The 20,022-nt window shown below is 35.4% G+C and overlaps 1 protein-coding gene across 1 annotated transcript in view; it reads left to right on the top strand.

The window, feature by feature from the left end:
- Positions 1 to 14,886, top strand: part of LOC144343544 (uncharacterized) — an 80,340-nt gene extending 65,454 nt beyond the window's left edge. The window contains exons 8-13 of the mRNA XM_085494395.1: positions 1,877 to 1,919; positions 5,000 to 5,121; positions 5,753 to 5,968; positions 6,621 to 8,523; positions 9,902 to 9,975; positions 12,749 to 14,886. Coding sequence (XP_085350521.1) covers positions 1,877 to 1,919; positions 5,000 to 5,121; positions 5,753 to 5,968; positions 6,621 to 8,523; positions 9,902 to 9,975; positions 12,749 to 12,878 — 2,488 coding nt within the window. The 3' untranslated portion in view covers positions 12,879 to 14,886. The remainder of the gene's footprint in view (positions 1 to 1,876; positions 1,920 to 4,999; positions 5,122 to 5,752; positions 5,969 to 6,620; positions 8,524 to 9,901; positions 9,976 to 12,748) is intronic.
- Positions 14,887 to 20,022: the final 5,136 nt, after the last annotated feature.

Raw genomic sequence — 20,022 nt, 5'->3', positions numbered from 1 at the left:
TCAATGATCGTGACTTAATTTTAAAAATTGAATGTCAAATTTTACCAGACGTGGACCGATGTGGATTCGATATCGTTATTTTTGGAATTAATCACTAACATTTCCTCGTTTCTCTGCTCTGTCAAAAGGAGTTACCTAGGCTTTTTTCACGTAACTGTCTCATTAAAATAAAATAAAAAATATTACATCTAGAACAAGCACCCAAAACACGTAACAAGAGGTCCCAGTTCAGTTGCTTTCACGATACAAGTGTAATACAACTATTAGATTTGAAGTGTCGTACAGAATGTAATAATAGTTAATACTAGTTGTATGTTCACACTTTACTATCAAAACCACCATTTCGACCACCCATGTGCCAGTTTTCAGTGTTTGGGCGAGCGGTCTATGTTTTCAATGAGCGAGCGAGCAAAAAAAAAAACGCGATTAAAATGCGGTCGGTTTCCGGTTGGACAAGACCGCGTGGTCGGAATATAAGTGATAAGCAGTCAATGTAAAAGCGGAAGGTTGGGCGAAATGAGTACTGTATGACCATGTTTCTCTGACGAAGTCTCGACTGACAATAATGCTGACAATGGACGTTAGATAAACACGCATTGTTTGCAACTGGAAGCTTATCACCCGTTATATCAGAATCATCAACAACAGAGTATACAGATAAGATGTTATCATTTAATTCCTTCCAAAGATAAACACTATGCAAATATCCACGAAACGGCAGTTGTAGTCTTTTCTGCTAGTGTTTTAAAACACTAATTTGAGCAACGTTATTTCGCAATTTCGATCTTTTGTAAACCTGGGGTGATGTATCAAGGTCTAAAGTAACCGTTTTATCAATTTTTGAAAAATCAAGAAAAAAAGTTAAAATTTCCCTTCTCGCTACCTTAATTGTTTTCCCAATTAAACTTGCGTGGAATATATTTGTATACATGTCACCTAAATGACTTACTAGAACAAGTATACAAAAATCTCTAAAACGTTTATCTAGACCAATATTACCGTCAAGTTAATATGTTTTCATTAGATTCTTTTGGCAAGAATACTGACCCTTCCTGAAGCAGAAATAGCATTTTATGTACTGCCACTTAACAATGACAATTGACTAGTTTCTTTCAAGTGAAACGCATTTAAAGGAGTTTGAGCAAAATTCAAATTTTGCACTACTGAGCATGTTACTACACATACATGCAATGCATTATGGGATAGAAATTCAAATTTTACACTACTGAATATGTTACTGCACATACATGCAATGCATTATGGGATAGAAATTCAAATTTTGCACTACTGAGCATGTTACTGCACATACATGCGATGCATTATGGGATAGAAATTCAAATTTTGCACTACTGAGCATGTTACTGCACATACATGTGATGCATTATGGGATAGAAATTCAAATTTTACACTACTGAATATGTTACTGCACATACATGCAATGCATTATGGGATAGGAATTCAAAGTTTGCACTACTGAGCATGTTACTGCACATACATGCAATGCATTATGGGATAGGAATTCGAATTTTACACTACTGAATACGTTACTGCACATACATGCAATGCATTATGGGATAGAAATTCAAATTTTGCACTACTGAATATGTCACTGCACATACATGCAATGCATTATGGGATAGAAATTCAAATTTTGCACTACTGAATATGTTACTGCACATACATGCAATGCATTATGGGATAGAAATAAAAAATTTGCTTTACTGAGCATGTTACTGCACATACATGTGATGCATTATGGGATAGAAATTCAAATTTTGCACTACTGAGCATGTTACTGCACATACATGCAATACATTATGTCTTGATATTATACATATTAGTAAAAACAAATAAACCATCATTTTTATCTCAACAGAGTCAGACAAGAAAACATTGTACTCAGGTCCAGGCTGGATGATGTAAGTAAATTAATCTTCTTTTGATATGCATAACATTTGAAGGTTATACATCCTGGTACTTTACCCATGGTCCTTGAAGGTCATACATCCTGGTACTTTATGCATGGCCTTCGAAGGTCATACATCCTGGTACTTTATGCATGGCCTTCGAAGGTCACACATCCTGGTACTTTATGCATGGCCCTTGAAGGTCATACATCCTGGTACTTTATGTATGACCCTTGAAGGTCATACATCCTGGTACTTTACCCATGGTCCTTGAAGGTCACACATCCTGGTACTTTATGTATGACCCTTGAAGGTCATACATCCTGGTACTTTACCCATGGTCCTTGAAGGTCATACATCCTGGTACTTTACCCATGGTCCTTGAAGGTCATACATCCTGGTACTTTACCCATGGTCCTTGAAGGTCATACATCCTGGTACTTTATGCATGGCCTTCGAAGGTTACACATCCTGGTACTTTATGCATGGCCTTCGAAGGTCATACATCCTGGTACTTTATGCATGGCTCTTGAGGGTCATACATCCTCATACTTTTCAGGCATATTCAGTGGGTTTTATATTCACGGTTTTATCATTTAGATAATGTGTTCTATGCTAAATTTTACATATTCACTTGGTTTTAGTTCAGCACATTTTCCAGTCAGTGAAATAAGCAAAATTAAAACCCATTGAACCCTTTCACAGTAATTTTTAAAGTTAGTATTATTGTCATGAATAATTATTTACCAATGTTACTAAAATGAGATGTATTTAGACAGAATACTCTGCACAATATTTTGAAAGCAATCTATGAAAAGCTTCAGTTAACAGCACCCTCTATGGCAGTGAACAGCACCCTCTATGGCAATGAACAGCACCCTCTATGGCAGTGAACAGCACCCTCTATAGTAGTGAACAGCACCCCCTATGGCAGTGAACAGCACAGTCTAAAAATTAAATATTACGTTATGCTTTGATTGTACCGTGATTATGTTGCATTGTCATGAACAATGGGATGTCACACATTCTCTGCTGCCACATCTATAATCTTTGAATATCGTGTGCACACATAATAATGGCACATTGGAAATACCTGGGCAGTAATAATGGCACATTGGAAATGCCTGGGCAGTAAAAATGACACATTGGAAATGCCTGGGCAGTAAAAATGACACATTGGAAATGCCTGTGCAGAAATAATGACACATTGGAAATGCCTGCGCAGTAATAATGGCACATTGGAAATACCTGGGCAGTAATAATGGCACATTGGAAATGCCTGGGCAGTAATAATGGCACATTGGAAATGCCTGGGCAGTAATAATGGCACATTGGAAATGCCTGGGCAGTAATAATGGCACATTGGAAATGCCTGGGCAGTAAAAATGGCACATTGGAAATGCCTGAGCAGTAATAATGGCACATTGGAAATGCCTGGGCAGTAATAATGGCACATTGGAAATGCCTGGGCAGTAATAATGGCACATTGGAAATGCCTGGGCTGTAATAATGGCACATTGGAAATGCCTGGGCAGTAATAATGGCACATTGGAAATGCCTGGGCAGTAATAATGGCACATTGGAAATGCCTGGGCAGTAATAATGGCACATTGGAAATGCCTGGGCAGTAATAATGGCACATTGGAAAAGCCTCGGCAGTAATAATGGCACATTGGAAAAGCCTCGGCAGTAATAATGGCACATTGGAAAAGCCTTGGCAGTAATAATGGCACATTGGAAATGCCTGGGCAGTAATAATGGCACATTGGAAATGCCTGGGCAGTAATAATGGCACATTGGAAATGCCTGGGCAGTAATAATGGCACATTGGAAATGCCTGGGCAGTAATAATGGCACATTGGAAATGCCTGGGCAGTAATAATGGCACATTGGAAAAGCTTCGGCAGAAATAATGGCACATTGGAAATGCCTGGGCAGTAATAATGGCACATTGGAAATGTCTGGGCAGTAATAATGGCACATTGGAAATGCCTGGGCAGTAATAATGGCACATTGGAAATGCCTGGGCAGTAAAAATGGCACATTGGAAATGCCTGAGCAGTAATAATGGCACATTGGAAATGCCTGGGCAGTAATAATGGCACATTGGAAATGCCTGGGCAGTAATAATGGCACATTGGAAATGCCTGGGCTGTAATAATGGCACATTGGAAATGCCTGGGCAGTAATAATGGCACATTGGAAATGCCTGGGCAGTAATAATGGCACATTGGAAAAGCCTCGGCAGTAATAATGGCACATTGGAAAAGCCTCGGCAGTAATAATGGCACATTGGAAAAGCCTCGGCAGTAATAATGGCACATTGGAAAAGCCTCAGCAGTAATAATGGCACATTGGAAATGCCTGGGCAGTAATAAGGGCACATTGGAAATTCCTGGGCAGTAATAATGGCACATTGGAAATGCCTGGGCAGTAATAATGGCACATTGGAAATGCCTGGGCAGTAATAATGGCACATTGGAAATGCCTGGGCAGTAATAATGGCACATTGGAAAAGCTTCGGCAGAAATAATGGCACATTGGAAATGCCTGGGCAGTAATAATAGCACATTGGAAAAGCTTCAGCAGTAATAATGGCTCTCAGTCCCGTGAATCCAGGGCCAAAATCCTGGCCCAACTGAACAATATGGCAATTACTAGTTACCTGTGTTCTACTTGCTTTTCGCAAGGAACACCGGGAACCAGTGAAGAATCATAGCACGATTTGTGCCCTCGACCTGAATTTCAAATGTTGGATTGCGCCCACAGTGGCAATATCTTCTATTGCCAAATCAAGTAAACGGATAATGTTGGAATAATGACCATCTGGTTGTCAAGGCAATACAACAATGTATATTGTACAATATTGTGCACAACGCCCTCTGTTTCTTACACCTGCTAAAAAATATATGAAAAAAATGATGGCTGAATAACTGTACTCCATGATGACTGATTTTGTATAAAATAAAGTCATAATTGAAACCCCAAATTCAAGTTGGGTCAACTTATTTACTGCTATAGAGCATTGAAGAGAAAAATTAACAGATTTTTTTTAAAACTAATCTTGTTGTTTACTTTGTTGTTGATTACAGTTGAAAGGTGAATATATTGATTTAACTGGTAAATTAATAAAGCAATTAGATGACTTGTATCAAAAGAAGACGTCACATCGATCGCGATCCAGTAGTTCATCATCCTTGGAGGAGACATTGGGGTTAGTGTTTTATATGTAGGCTCTGTTCTCATTGAATGGGAGATCTGCGTGAAAGGCGCATGTCAAATGTTCGTAGCTCACATCGAAAGGCAGATTTTAGACAGGGAAATATTCTGTATGAATACACTTACTTCATCAAAATTGACAATCATCAAATATGTACAGCACATTATTAAGCATGGAAATATCCCCAAAAATACTTTCGCGTTTGTCGAATCCCACACGATGTTTGTCGCCACTACGATGCTATGACCTTTGTTTGTCCTGTTTTTACATTCAATTTCACATGTGATCGTGCAGTGAACAGAAAATGGTCTATTGTAAATTTCTCTCCATAACAAATAAGCTGGTACATGCTTATGATACTGAAGACCTGAATTTTAATCCAAAAATTTGATATTAAAATGCAAATTTAGAAGTGATGTAATAATATATTTGTTACTGACCATACATTTAATACAAATTCATTCATAAGCAATTACCTGGTCACATGACCTGTGATTTGCATGTCCATAACAATTCAAACATCTTATTTTTTGGCCAAATTACTTTATTTCAGCCGTGAATATCATTTCCAATAATTCCAACAGGGCCTATGACATTAACAGTTACCTGTCAATTTTGTTGCCAGAGCTGAAATTGCTGCATCCAAGGATCAAGCAGAAGCATTGAGGCGACGATGCGAGGAGCTTACGGAACAAGAGAACAAACTGAAGGAGAAAGAAGAAAAAGCCAAGAAAGCCTATGAGGTGACAAAAAAGAAATTAGAGTTGGCTGGAAATGAATATTCACAACATACATCAAAAGTTGATGAGAACTTTCCACTGGAACCTTTGGATGTCATGAGGTGAGATGTGTAGTACATCCATGTTGGTTTGCCATAGAGGGTGCTGTTCACTGCCATAGAGGGTGATGTCCACTGCCATAGAGGGGGCTGTTCACTGCCATAGAGGGTGCTGTTCACTGCTATAGAGGGTGCTGTTCATTGTCATAGAGAGGGCTTTCCACTGCCATAAAGGGGCTGTTAACTGAGTTTTACCATAGAAGGGGGCTGCTCACTGCCATAGAGGGGGCTGTTCACTGAGGTAGTTTGCCATAGAAGGGGGCTGTTCACTGAGGTAGTTTGCCATAGAGGGGGCTGTTCACTGAGGTAGTTTGCCATAAAAGGGGGCTGTTCACTGAGGTAGTTTGCCATAGAAGGGGGCTGTTCACTGAGGTAGTTTGCCATAAGGAGCTGTTCACTTAGTTTTTTGTTGTTGAATTATTGAAATAACACTGGTTGTACTGCTATTGTTATTAGTAGAAATGATTTTGTATATAAATGTTCATCATTTTATACCGTTTCCTGAAATTCATGCCAGGGTAATAAATTTATAAATATGTGTAGGAACAATAGTCGAAAATTGTTCGCTAGTTTGATTATTCCGCTTCTTTACATAAGCTATTCATTAAAATTTTAAAATTGCATTCAGATGACTGAGCCTTGTACTCTGTTTCAGGGGGCGACTTCGCGAAGTCAGCCATCGCATAATGATGTATCGTAATGCCAAGACAGTCCACGAGAGGGAAGTGCTGGCAGCGTCATATGACTCGTTAAGTAGTCGATCGTCATTGAGCTCACCGACGTCAGTATCTCCGGCTGTATCACCACGTACATCTATCAGTAGTCAGAATAGTCCACCTGGAACATTACCAAGATTTGCTACCCATAATGCATTGTTTTCATCACAACCAGCAGTTTGGATTAATAAACGACATTCTGATGGTCACAATGCAGTGCGGTATTTTACAGAACCGGGAAAAAGTCCGCGGAATAACGATTCAGGAATATTGAATGTTACGGATTTGAGATTAGGGAAAAAGAAAGCTATGCATTCCAGTACTGGTGATCTACCGAGTCATCCCCTCGTCAACATTCACTCTAGATATTCATCTGGGAATTCCCCTACGATCGCTTCTCACAAAGATATTGAATTTGATATACCTTGTATCGAAGTCTTTGAATCAAGAAAATGTCAAGTGCATGGAAATTTGTCGCAGGAAGTCGATCCAGATAGCGATTCCAATCTACCCATCTTGACGCCAGTTGACAGCGATTCAGTGTTCGAGGAGTATAATATCGATGGGATGTTCCCAGGAAATCATTCGGATCGACACAGTGAAACCGACATCAGTGGTAAAATGATGCAGAAGAAATTGCAGGAGTTGAGTGAAATTAGAAAGAACGAAAGTATGATCTCGGAAACAGGTCATTGTTATTCGGCAGGGAGCGAGCACAATGCACAAAACAGCGCATCACCGGTACTCAGATCAGGGTCGAGTACAAGTTCAGTGGAATCACTGGATTCGGGAAGCAAAAAGTCTAGACAGAGAGGGTCTTCTGGAAGTAACCATTCTGAAGGGCTGTATGAGGGTGTTGGCAGCAATGGAAGACCTATTCCAGAGAGTATACCTCAATGGATACTCACAAGTAATAAACCGAGGCGACCGGAGCCAATCATAGAAAAAATCGGAAGTAGCACGGAAAATTTAAAGAGGATATTTGCAAAACACATTCCGGCCCAACAGCTGGATGTCATTCGCCGAATGGATGAATGCATGAGGAAAGTACAACCATCAAACAAACGAGATGCTGTTAGTGGTGAAATAAGCGTTCGAATCGGCAAAGATGCAGTACACCTTCCGGAAAATCTGGCCCCACAGCATAATGAACAGTTGGTGGATGAAGATGCGGTGGAAAAGGACGGGAAAGGCCATGTGAAACTCACCAGACGGAATAACAAAGATCGCAGAATCAAGTTTGCTGGCTTTAAGGGTGCTGGTGCGCGTAACAGCAGCGATGAAAGCATGATTAAGGAGATACTGGAACCGATTTATGAAACGCCGCCACCGAACAGAGATGCGCATAATGCTGTTGATTGTGATGCTGAAACAGATCAGCATCCAATGAAAGTACCGAGAAAAGCTGAACGGGTGTTGGGAATCGGTGTAACAGGTGATAAGAAAAAAGATAAAAGTGGAAGGACGATGAAGGTTACTAAGAAAGATAAAACAAGCACTGTGAAAAAAAACATGGAGAGTAAACATCAGAGTAGTGCGGCAGTAGATGTGCAGCATGCTGCACATGCTGCGCATCCACGCATACCAGATCATTGTATGGATCTGAGCCAGGAAATTGATGACAGGTCAGTCAATAAAAACTCAGAACAGCTGAATACAAAGAAACGCGGTGGTAAATTATTATCTCAGTCTGCCGAGGATCCTCTGATGACGGAAACTTCACGTGGCAGTCAGGATTTAGGTACATTGGATGACAATGAAACCAGACAGAGACGTTCAGGAGTGGAGATAGATGCAAGCAATGTAACATCTAATGGTGTGGAGCGTTTACCATTTAATCTGGTAAGTGATAGCTGGCTATACAATTCACTGTTTGAGATTCCAGATTTTGACAATCTGGATATTATTACAACACAGATCATTTTGTCTCACCTAATGGTGAAAATCCATTTAACGTTTTGAACATCATACCGGCAAAATTTTGGTACAACATTTTTGTCTGTTTTTTATGTATTTTCTATATTTTTTAGCTCCGCTGTCGATTTTGTCGAGCGGATCTTATCATACATGTATGAGTGATTGTCTGTCGTCCTTGAAAACTACAAACTCTTGTTGCTTTGATACTTGGTGTACCTTGGGCAGACCTCTCTCAGATTTGTTCATTTCATGATGATATCTTCAATTCTCAGTTGTCAATTGTCAGTTTTGGTAAAAAGCGATATTTTCAACTTCTTGTTAAAAACCGCAAGTCCAATTGCTTTGATATTACATATGTAAGTACTATGGGTCAGGTAAATCTCTCTCAGATATGTTCATTTCGTGACCATATATTCAATTCTCTCATTTTGATGAATATTTTTGTAATTTTTGCTAAAAAACAATATTTTCGACTTTTTATTGACAGCAACAAGTCTGATTGCTTTGGTACTATACATATAAGTACAATGTACCTCAGGCAGACCTCTCTCAGATTTGTTCATTTTCTAATATTGTCAGTTTGCTGACAGTGGAGCTATCTCAGCTTAGAGGCTGCTTGTTTAATATTTTTAATTCAAATGAACAGAATTTGCTATTAACTACAATCTTAATCAAAATTTTCGAAAAATTGTGAAAATATTATGTGCTTTTAAAACTATGTTGATAAATATTGACTTTGGCACTCAGAGAATTAACAATAAACCAAGAAATACCATGGCAACCTACCTCAAATATATCACTTCTTATGCCGAACTCATAGTACCGTAAAACCATTTTTTTTTACTGACATTTAATTTCACTATTTTGATGTTTTGGGCAATTTTACTAGGTTTTAAGTTCATCAACTTTGCAGAGAAACAAGGAGTTATATTGTTATTCTACATGTTCACATTGATTTTATTTACCTAATTTTATTTAAACAAAAATGTCAACAAAATTACAGTGTGATTTGAAATTATTTTATTGACTAAGGATTTGGATAATGTTTGAGTACTGTAAAATTTGTATTGGAAGCCACGGTTTCTATTAAATTGGTACAATGCAACATACTGAGTGCAGCTTTTATTAGAGCATCTACACATATGAGAAATAGTGATTCTTTGGTTCTCAATTGTTTGAAAAGAATGGATGTTACTTCCATTTGACTTCTAATACAGATTTTAAATTGTGTTTTTCAAGTGATATGACGTTGTTTATAATTACTAAGCAAAACCTAAACTGTGTTTTTTTTATGTATTTTCAGTCTGATGTACCATCCGATGAATTCAACAGTTTTACATTGTCTGGTTTGGATGAAGAGGACACTGGAAAAGCTTGGTGAGAGATTCATTCATTCCTTGATTCATTCATTCATATAATCAAATAATTCATTCATTCATATTATCAAATAATTCATTCATCAATATAATCAAATAATTCATTCATTCATATAATCAAATCATTCATTCATATTATCAAATAATGCATTCATTCATATTATCAAATAATTCATTCATGTAATCAAATAATTCATTCATTCATATGATCAATTCATTCATTCATTCATATTATCAATTCATTCATTCATTCATATTATCAATTCATTCATTCATTCCTATTATCAAATAATTCATTCATTCGTATTATCAAATAATTCATTCATTCCTATTATCAAATAATTCATTCATTCATATAATCAAATAATTCATTCATTCATATAATCAAATAATTCATTCATTCCTATTATCAAATAATTCATTCATTCATATAATCAAATAATTCATTCATTCATATTATCAATTCATTCATTCATTCATATAATCAAATAATTCATTCATTCGTATTATCAAATAATTCATTTATTCATATTGTCAATTCATTCATTCATATTATCAATTCATTCATTCATATTATCAATTCATTCATTCATATTATCAAATAATTCATTCATTCATATTATCAAATAATTCATTCATTCATATTATCAAATAATTCATTCATTCATATAATCAATTCATTCATTCATATAATCAAATAATTCATTCATTCATATCAAATAATTCATTCATTTGTATTATCAAATAATTCATTCATTCGTATTATCAAATAATTCATTCATTCATTCGTATTATCAAATAATTCATTCAATCATATAATCAAATAATTCATTCATTCATATAACCAAATAATTTGTTCATACCTATTATCAAATAATTCATTCATTCCTATTATCAAATAATTCATTCATTCCTATTATCAAATAATTCATTCAATCATGTCAAATAATTCATTCATTCATATAATCAAATAATTCATTCATTCCTATTATCAAATAATTCATTCAATCATGTCAAATAATTTATTCATTCATATAATCAAATAATTCATTCATTCCTATTATCAAATAATTCATTCATTCCTATTATCAAATAATTCATTCAATCATATCAAATAATTCATTCATTCATATAATCAAATAATTCATTCATTCCTATTATCAAATAATTCATTCATTCATATAATCAAATAATTCATTCATTCATATTATCAATTCATTCATTCATTCATATAATCAAATAATTCATTCATTCGTATTATCAAATAATTCATTTATTCATATAATCAAATAATTCATTCATTCCTATTATCAAATAATTCATTCAATCATATCAAATAATTTATTCATTCATTTAATCAAATAATTCATTCAATCATGTCAAATAATTCATTCATCAATATAATCAAATAATTCATTCATTCCTATTATCAAATAATTCATTCATTCTTATTATCAAATAATTCATTCAATCATATCAAATAATTCATTCAATCATATCAAATAATTCATTCATTCATATAATCAAATAATTCATTCATTCCTATTATCAAATAATTCATTCATTCATATAATCAAATAATTCATTCATTCATATCAAATAATTTATTCATTCATATATTCAAATAATTCATTCATTCATATTATCAAATAATTCATTCATTCATATTGTTTTTTTCTAATACTGCATATTGCCGATTCTATTGGACTATGAATAATGCTGTGTGTGTCGTATACTTTTGATGAAACAATAAAGTTCTCTAAAAAACATGTGCTCTGGTTGTTTTTGTTACGTACAATTACAGTCATCACATATGTGTATATGTAGATTTGAGTTTTCGAATAACGAATACTGTCGTTTTGCCCACAAGTAAAAATGTTTTTAGTTTATGATAAATCTTAGTCCGATATAGTTTACAGTATGGAGTATTGAACAACAATATTAAAAAAAATATGTTTTTCATTCATTCATAATAGTTAATTAATGATGTGCTCTGTTAGTGTTTGATTCCAAGACAATTATCTGAGATGCTCACAAATAAAATGAGGTTATTACAAGGATACCGCAAAGTATGCATGAAGGCAGTACAGTGATAGTATCAACTGATATGCACTTATTATTATACATTTTTTTCTCCCAAGGGTACATCAAGGGAATGCCAAATCCAACACTTCTTTGTGTAGGGGTCTGGTCAAACCCTTGGGACTGAAATGTTTTTTTTTATTATTATTAGAGGTTATTTATGCATGTAATCGATGAAAGTACACATTGCAATACCACAAAATTACAGCAGGCTGTAACTTAACGGCATTGCAGTGACAGATGTATAGTAATACTAAATAGTTTATTTAATTCATTCACTAATATATTACCTGATTGATTAATTAATGATGTATAATTATACTAATTATTTTATTTCATTCATTCAAACTGGTTCCATTTCCGAGTTAACATAATCATATACATGTAATCTATATAGCGTCAGATGTCAATATCAATCACGTGTGGAACTACTTTATTCTGCTTGGAACTTATTTTTCGCTGTTTTTGCTGAATAGATGATTCAGTCAAAATAAAATCTAGCAAATATACCGTACTTTTTTTCCTATATTTGACATTCATCTCGTCAGAAATTAGTGAAAATAAATTCCACACAAAACACCCAAAAAGTCTTTTCAGCGAAAATTAATTCTAGTTAAAAATAAAATATTTTACAGTACGAGAGATTGACTTGCAGTAAGTTCTAACATGTTTTTTTGTTACGTTTAATGTAGGTATGAGAATTCAGATGAAGAGGATTCAATGGAACCAACACCCAGACCTGTTGTGAGAAAAACAGCCAATACAAACAGAGGGAAATCAACGTCCAAAGATAAAACCAATAAACACATATATTTTCTATAGAAGGACGTTTCCTGGTTGGTTTAGGGTTTAGTGTTAGGATTAGGATTAGGCAGCCAATGAGAAGCAATGTTGTATTCAAACTGGAATCATTCTGTAAACAAGGTGTTTCCTGGTTGTTTTGATAACCAAGGTGTTAGGGTTAGGCAGCCAATGAGAAGCAATCTTGTATTCAAACTGGAATCATTCTGTAAACAAGGTGTTTCCTGGTTGGTTTGATAACCAAGGTGTTAGGGTTAGGCAGCCAATGAGAAGCAATCTTGTATTCAACCTGGAATCATTTTGTAAACAAGGTGTTTCCTGGTTGGTTTGATAACCAAGGTGTTAGGGTTAGGCAGCCAATGAGAAGCAATCTTGTATTCAAACTGGAATCATTCTGTAAACAAGGTGTTTCCTGGTTGGTTTGATAACCAAGGTGTCAGGGTTAGGCAGCCAATGAGAAGCAATCTTGTATTCAAACTGGAATCATTCTGTAAACAAGGTGTTTCCTGGTTGTTTTGATAACCAAGGTGTTAGGGTTAGGCAGCCAATGAGAAGCAATCTTGTATTCAAACTGGAATCATTCTGTAAACAAGGTGTTTCCTGGTTGGTTTGATAACCAAGGTGTTAGGGTTAGGCAGCCAATGAGAAGCAATCTTGTATTCAAACTGGAATCTTTCTGTAAACAAGATGTTTCCTGGTTGGTTTAGGGTTTGGCAGCCAATGAGAAGCAATCTTGTATTCAAACTGGAATCATTCTGTAAACAAGGTGTTTCCTGGTTGGTTTGATAACCAAGGTGTTAGGGTTGGGCAGCCAATGAGAAGCAATCTTGTATTCAAACTTCCTTGGCTATTATCACCTTGGTACTTAGTGATGCCAGGTAGAATACAAGATATTCTCTGATTGGCTACCTGACCCTTATACTTTGCTGACTTGCCAATCAAAGGTGGTCGTACAAATGAGTAAAAATAGTCCTTATATACCAATCATGTCATAAAACAATGGATGTGCAGCTAACTGGAAAAAAAAAACATTTTTAAAATCAATAATATTTTACTGTGCAAAACTCTGTGCAAATAATAAGTAATGAAACTTGTAATGGAAAAAATGAATTTAGCCACCTTAGATAGATGTGCAATTTTGGTTTACATTCTAATATTTTCCCTATATAGTCACACCTGTGTATAATGACCACCCAACAGATTTCATTAAAATGGTCTTTATAGAAAGGTGGTCTTTATATGGAGGGTGGATAATTGTTTTCATTGATCATCAACTCATACATTTAATATAATGTTTTTCCAGAAGACTGTAAGATGTAATGTTATAAGAAAAAATCTTTTGAGTTGATTTAACTATAATATATTTTATCTGAGGATTTTGAAAGTTGTTTCATAAACAGAAATTATTATTTCAGAAAACAGGTTGCTTATACTTTACGACTGTCTAAAGTGGTCACTATAGGCAGGTGGTCTTTTTACCCAGGTTGATCATACCTTGAGACTGTCTAAAGTGGTCACTGTAGGCAGGTGGTCTTTATACACAGGTTGCTCATACATTGAGACTGCCTAAAAGTGGTCACTATAGGCAGGTGGTCTTTATACACAGGCTGCTCATACCTTGAGACTGCCTAAAAGTGGTCACTATAGACAGGTGGTCTTTATACACAGGTTGATCATACCTTGAGACTGCCTAAAAGTGGTCACTTTCGGCAGGTGGTCTTTATACATAGGTTGCTCATACATTGAGACTGCCTAAAAGTGGTCACTATAGGCAGGTGGTCTTTATACACAGGTTGATCATACCTTGACTTGAAACTGTCTAAAGTGGTCATATAGGCAGGTGGTCTTTTTACCCAGGTTGATCATACCTTGAGACTGTCTAAAGTGGTCACTGTAGGCAGGTGGTCTTTATACACAGGTTGATCATACCTTGAGACTGTCTAAAGTGGTCACTGTAGGCAGGTGGTCTTTTTACACAGGTTGATCATACCTTGAGACTGTCTAAAGTGGTCATTATAGGCAGATGGTCTTTATACACAGGTAGATCATACATTGAGACTGCCTAAAAGTGGTCACTATATGCAGGTGGTCTTTATACACAGGTAGATCATACATTGAGACTGCCTAAAAGTGGTCACTATAGACAGGTTGTCTTTATACACAGGTTGCTCATACATTGAGACTGTCTAAAGTGGTCATTATAGGCAGGTGGTCTTTATACACAGGTAGATCATACATTGAGACTGCCTAAAAATGGTCACTTTCGGCAGGTTGTCTTTATACACAGGTAGATCATACATTGAGACTGCCTAAAAGTGGTCACTATAGACAGGTTGTCTTTATACACAGGTTGATCATACCTTGAGACTGTCTAAAGTGGTCATTATAGGCAGTTGGTCTTTTTACCCAGGTTGATCATACCTTGAGACTGTCTAAAGTGGTCACTGTAGGCAGGTGGTCTTTATACACAGGTTGATCATACCTTGAGACTGTCTAAAGTGGTCACTGTAGGCAGGTGGTCTTTATACACAGGTTGCTCATACATTGAGACTGCCTAAAAGTGGTCACTATAGGCAGGTGGTCTTTATACACAGGCTGCTCATACCTTGAGACTGCCTAAAAGTGGTCACTATAGACAGGTGGTCTTTATACACAGGTTGATCATACCTTGAGACTGCCTAAAAGTGGTCACTTTCGGCAGGTGGTCTTTATACATAGGTTGCTCATACATTGAGACTGCCTAAAAGTGGTCACTATAGACAGGTGGTCTTTATACACAGGTTGATCATACCTTGAGACTGCCTAAAAGTGGTCACTATAGACAGGTGGTCTTTATACACAAGTTGCTCATACATTGAGACTGCCTAAAAGTGGTCACTATAGGCAGGTTGTCTTTATACACAGGTTACTCATACATTGAGACTGCCTAAAAGTGGTCACTATAGACAGGTGGTCTTTATACACAGGTTGCTCATACATTGAGACTGCCTAAAAGTGGTCACTATAGACAGGTGGTCTTTATACACAAGTTGCTCATACATTGAGACTGCCTAAAAGTGGTCACTATAGGCAGGTTGTCTTTATACACAGGTTACTCATACATTGAGACTGCCTAAAAGTGGTCACTATAGGCAGGTTGTCTTTATACACAGGTTGCTCATACATTGAGACTGCCTAAAAATGGTCACTTTCGGCAGGTTGTCTTTATACACAGGTTGCTCATACATTGAGACTGCCTAAAAATGGTCACTTTCGGCAGGTTGTCTTTATACACAGGTTGCTCATACATTGAGACTGCCTAAAAGTGGTCACTATAGGCAGGTTGTCTTTATACATAGGTTGCTCATACATTGAGACTGCCTAAAAGTGGTCACTATAGGCAGGTGGTCTTTATACACAGGTTGCTCATACCTTGAGACTGCCTAAAAGTGGTCACTATAGACAGGTGGTATATATATATGTGTAGTCACTAACACAGGTTTGACTGTAAGGTCTGTAGCCAAAATGGTATCCCTCAAAATCGAGTCGGCTTGTTGACTGCTTGGGAGGGTTGTCTTCAAGAAAAAAAAAATCTATGTGACTGTATAAGTGACTTTGTTGCACCTGCTTTATTTCGTTTTTTCGCATCGTGTGTATTATGTAAATTTCATTTTACCAAATTCCATCACTATATTAAGATGTTTTTTTTCAAGATCTCTCTGTTAACGTACTGTTTTTTGTTTGTGCCAACAGTGAATCAGCACAGCTAATTGCATATCAACTTAGAGGGCGCAACTTAGAGGGCACAAGGGATATTTTAACAAAATTTCAGAAAATTGCTGTCAAACATGTGTTATCCATTCCACCAATTACTTTAATACCAGTTCTGTCACTTCATTCATTTGTTTTATTTATTTATTTATTTAAGTTTGCGTAATTTCCTTCATTTCTATCAAAAGTTTTGGGAAACCTGTTCCATCTTCTGTATTACTACTGTGCTCGTCCGACTCGGTGTCCCAGGGTATTCGGCTCACAAAATTGTGTTTTTTACAGGGCTGGGTGCGTAGTTAAGCACGAGTGCAGAGTCAGACGAATACAGTATAATTTTTCTAAATAAAAGTAGTTTTTAAAAAATGAATTATATTACCAGCAAATAATATGGCTTTGACATCATTTTATATTAATGGTTAATAATATTTATTAACAAAATAAAATTATGCTAAAAATATAAATTTATAGAAAAAAATTATAATTCTGAAATGGTATTTTATACTACTATGTAATCTTGTGCTACATTAAAATGTATTGTAAAACAAGTATGTGTAATTTATACACAAAATGTTTATCCCACCTAAAATCCAGTGCAAATATTTTCATATTTTGTCAAATTTTCAATAAAATTTCATCATTTTGGGGTCAAATTAACTGTTCCAGGGATATTGCTTTTAGTTTTTGATCAAACATTTTGTCATTTTTTTTTATTAACACTTCATATGGGGAGGAGCAGACTACAAAATCATTTTGTAAACATTGCCAAAAGTTTACAATGGCGTTTAAATGTTTTTAAAAAAATAGTACTTAATTTGTACTTGAATTTAGTAATTTATTACTATTTTTTTTTAGATATTTTTGTACTTTTTTTTAAATTCTCACACATTAACAGAAAATATACATGTATTTATTATTATATCTGTAATATAACATAGTTATGATACTGACTTTAACTTTGAATTACAAAATAAACAAACATTGTTTCCAGAGTCTGATATATGCAAATTAGATAAAATAGTCCTATTTACAGTTGAGTCCGATATATGCAAATTAGATAAAATAGTCCTATTTACAGTTGAGTTTGATATATGCAAATTAGATAAAATAGTCTTATTTACAGTTGAGTTTGATATATGCAAATTAGATAAAATAGTCCTGTTTACAGTTGAGTCCGATATATGCAAATTAGATAAAATAGTCCTGTTTACAATTGTGTCCGATATATGCAAATAAGATAAAATAGTCAAATAGTCCGATATATGCAAATAAGATAAAATAGTCCAGTTTACAGTTGAGTCCGATATATGCAAATAAGATAAAATAGTCAAATAGTCCGATATATGCAAATAAGATAAAATAGTCCTGTTTACAGTTGAGTCCGATATATGCCAATAAGATAAAATATTCCTGTTTACAGTTGAGTCTGATATATGCAAATAAGATCAAATAGTCCAGTTTACAGTTGAGTCCGATATATGCAAATAAGATAAAATAGTCCTGTTTACAGTTGAGTCCAATATATGCAAATAAGATAAAATAGTCCGATATATGCAAATAAGATAAAATAGTCCAGTTTACTGTTGAGTCCGATATATGCAAATAAGATAAAATAGTCCTGTTTACAGTTGAGTCTGATATATGCAAATTAGATAAAATAGTCCTGTTCACAGTTGAGTCTGATATATGCAAATAAGATCAAATAGTCCGATATATGCAAATAAGATAAAATAGTCCTGTTTACAGTTGAGTCCAATATATGCAAATAAGATAAAATAGTCAAATAGTCCGATATATGCAAATAAGATAAAATAGTCCAGTTTACAGTTGAGTCCGATATATGCAAATAAGATAAAATAGTCCTGTTTACAGTTGAGTCTGATATATGCAAATTAGATAAAATAGTCCTGTTCACAGTTGAGTCTGATATATGCAAATAAGATAAAATAGTTCTGTTTACAGTTGAGTCTGATATATGCAAATTAGATAAAATACTATAGTCCTGTTTACAGTTGAGTCCGATATATGCAAATAAGATAGAATAGTCCTGTCTACTGTTGATTCCGATATATGCAAATTAGATAAAATAGTCCTGTTTACAGTTGAGTCCGATATATGCAAATTAGATAAAATAGTCCTGTTTGCAGTTGAGTCTGATATATGCAAATTAGATAAAATAGTCCTGTCTGTAGTTTAGTTGGTATATGCAAATGAGACAAAAAAAGTCCTTTTCATAATTGAGCATAATATATGGAAATGGATAAAATAGTCCTCAGTACAGTTGAGAGAAACGAAGTGATGACGCTGCCAGTGTTTGGAGTGTGCGTCGTACAATCTACCAGTGAGAGTTCTATTTCTAGAAACATACTTTCGGTTTTCTGGTCGCAAGGATCTCTGGGAAAGAGAATGAGCCTCGTTGTGGCGACAAAACATCGCATGGGAGTCGACAAACGCGAAAGATTTTTTAAAGTATTCACGCGCCTGAAATGTGCTATATACATTCGATGACATATATTTTTAATGAAGTAATTATATCTCAACGAAATATCTCTCTCTGAAACCTGAAGTTGGACATTCCAAAATTGAACTATAAAAAATAGAAATTAAAGCCCAATATTAAATTATTCGCTTTTTGCGGAAAACGTTCGATACCCGTCTTTCACGTGTTACGCGATATCTTGCAATGAACGGGAAATCACCGATTTCTTAGTCACTTATCCAACTGAATCAGATATCCCACTTTCTAAATCGAAACCCGAGCTGCTAACGAGCATGCCGTGGACATCTATACAGGACGCCGCCTACGGCAGGATAAAAGTCGCATTCATCGCACGGAAGAGGTACTGCATGTAGTATACAATACTTACGGTAGTTGAAAAAAATATACCTCACTGATGCACCTTTGATGCCAGATCATTGTTAACTCGGGGTTTAACTAATGTGTGATGGCTAAGGCTAGCCGACCGACTCACTGTTTTTGTGTCTAACTGTCTAACAGTCCTGGCTGGATTTTAAAGGAAGTAAATAGCTAGGGCCTGGATGTACAGATGAAGCCAAGTCGGAGACGGACCTCATAGCAGTCAACTTGAAAAGAAAAACCGGACCGCAGTTTTTTGAATGACAATATTCATTCCCTTGTGAAGTTGAATTCAATATTCCTACTGTGTGTCGGTGAGTTATTGTACTTCCCTGGGTTAGAATAACCCTATTTTCAGGTTTTTCCTGTTTTTCAGTCACTGGACTCGAATTTACTGTTCCAATATTTTTACGCAGTTTTGAAGCATGGGAAGTGAAAACTAGTAATCATATGATAATATCAAAATCTTTAGTGTTCATAAAAAACAATAATTTCTCCCAACAGCGTAGATTATTATAGAAAGTTAGAATATTGTTTTCGCCAGGTATCGAAGAAAACGTA

This window comes from Saccoglossus kowalevskii, chromosome 20, assembly GCF_978046115.1.
Source record: "Saccoglossus kowalevskii chromosome 20, keSacKowa6.1, whole genome shotgun sequence".
NCBI lineage: Eukaryota > Metazoa > Hemichordata > Enteropneusta > Harrimaniidae > Saccoglossus > Saccoglossus kowalevskii.
The sequence above is the reverse complement of the archived record's forward strand: the minus strand, read 5'-3'. Positions and strand labels throughout refer to the sequence as shown.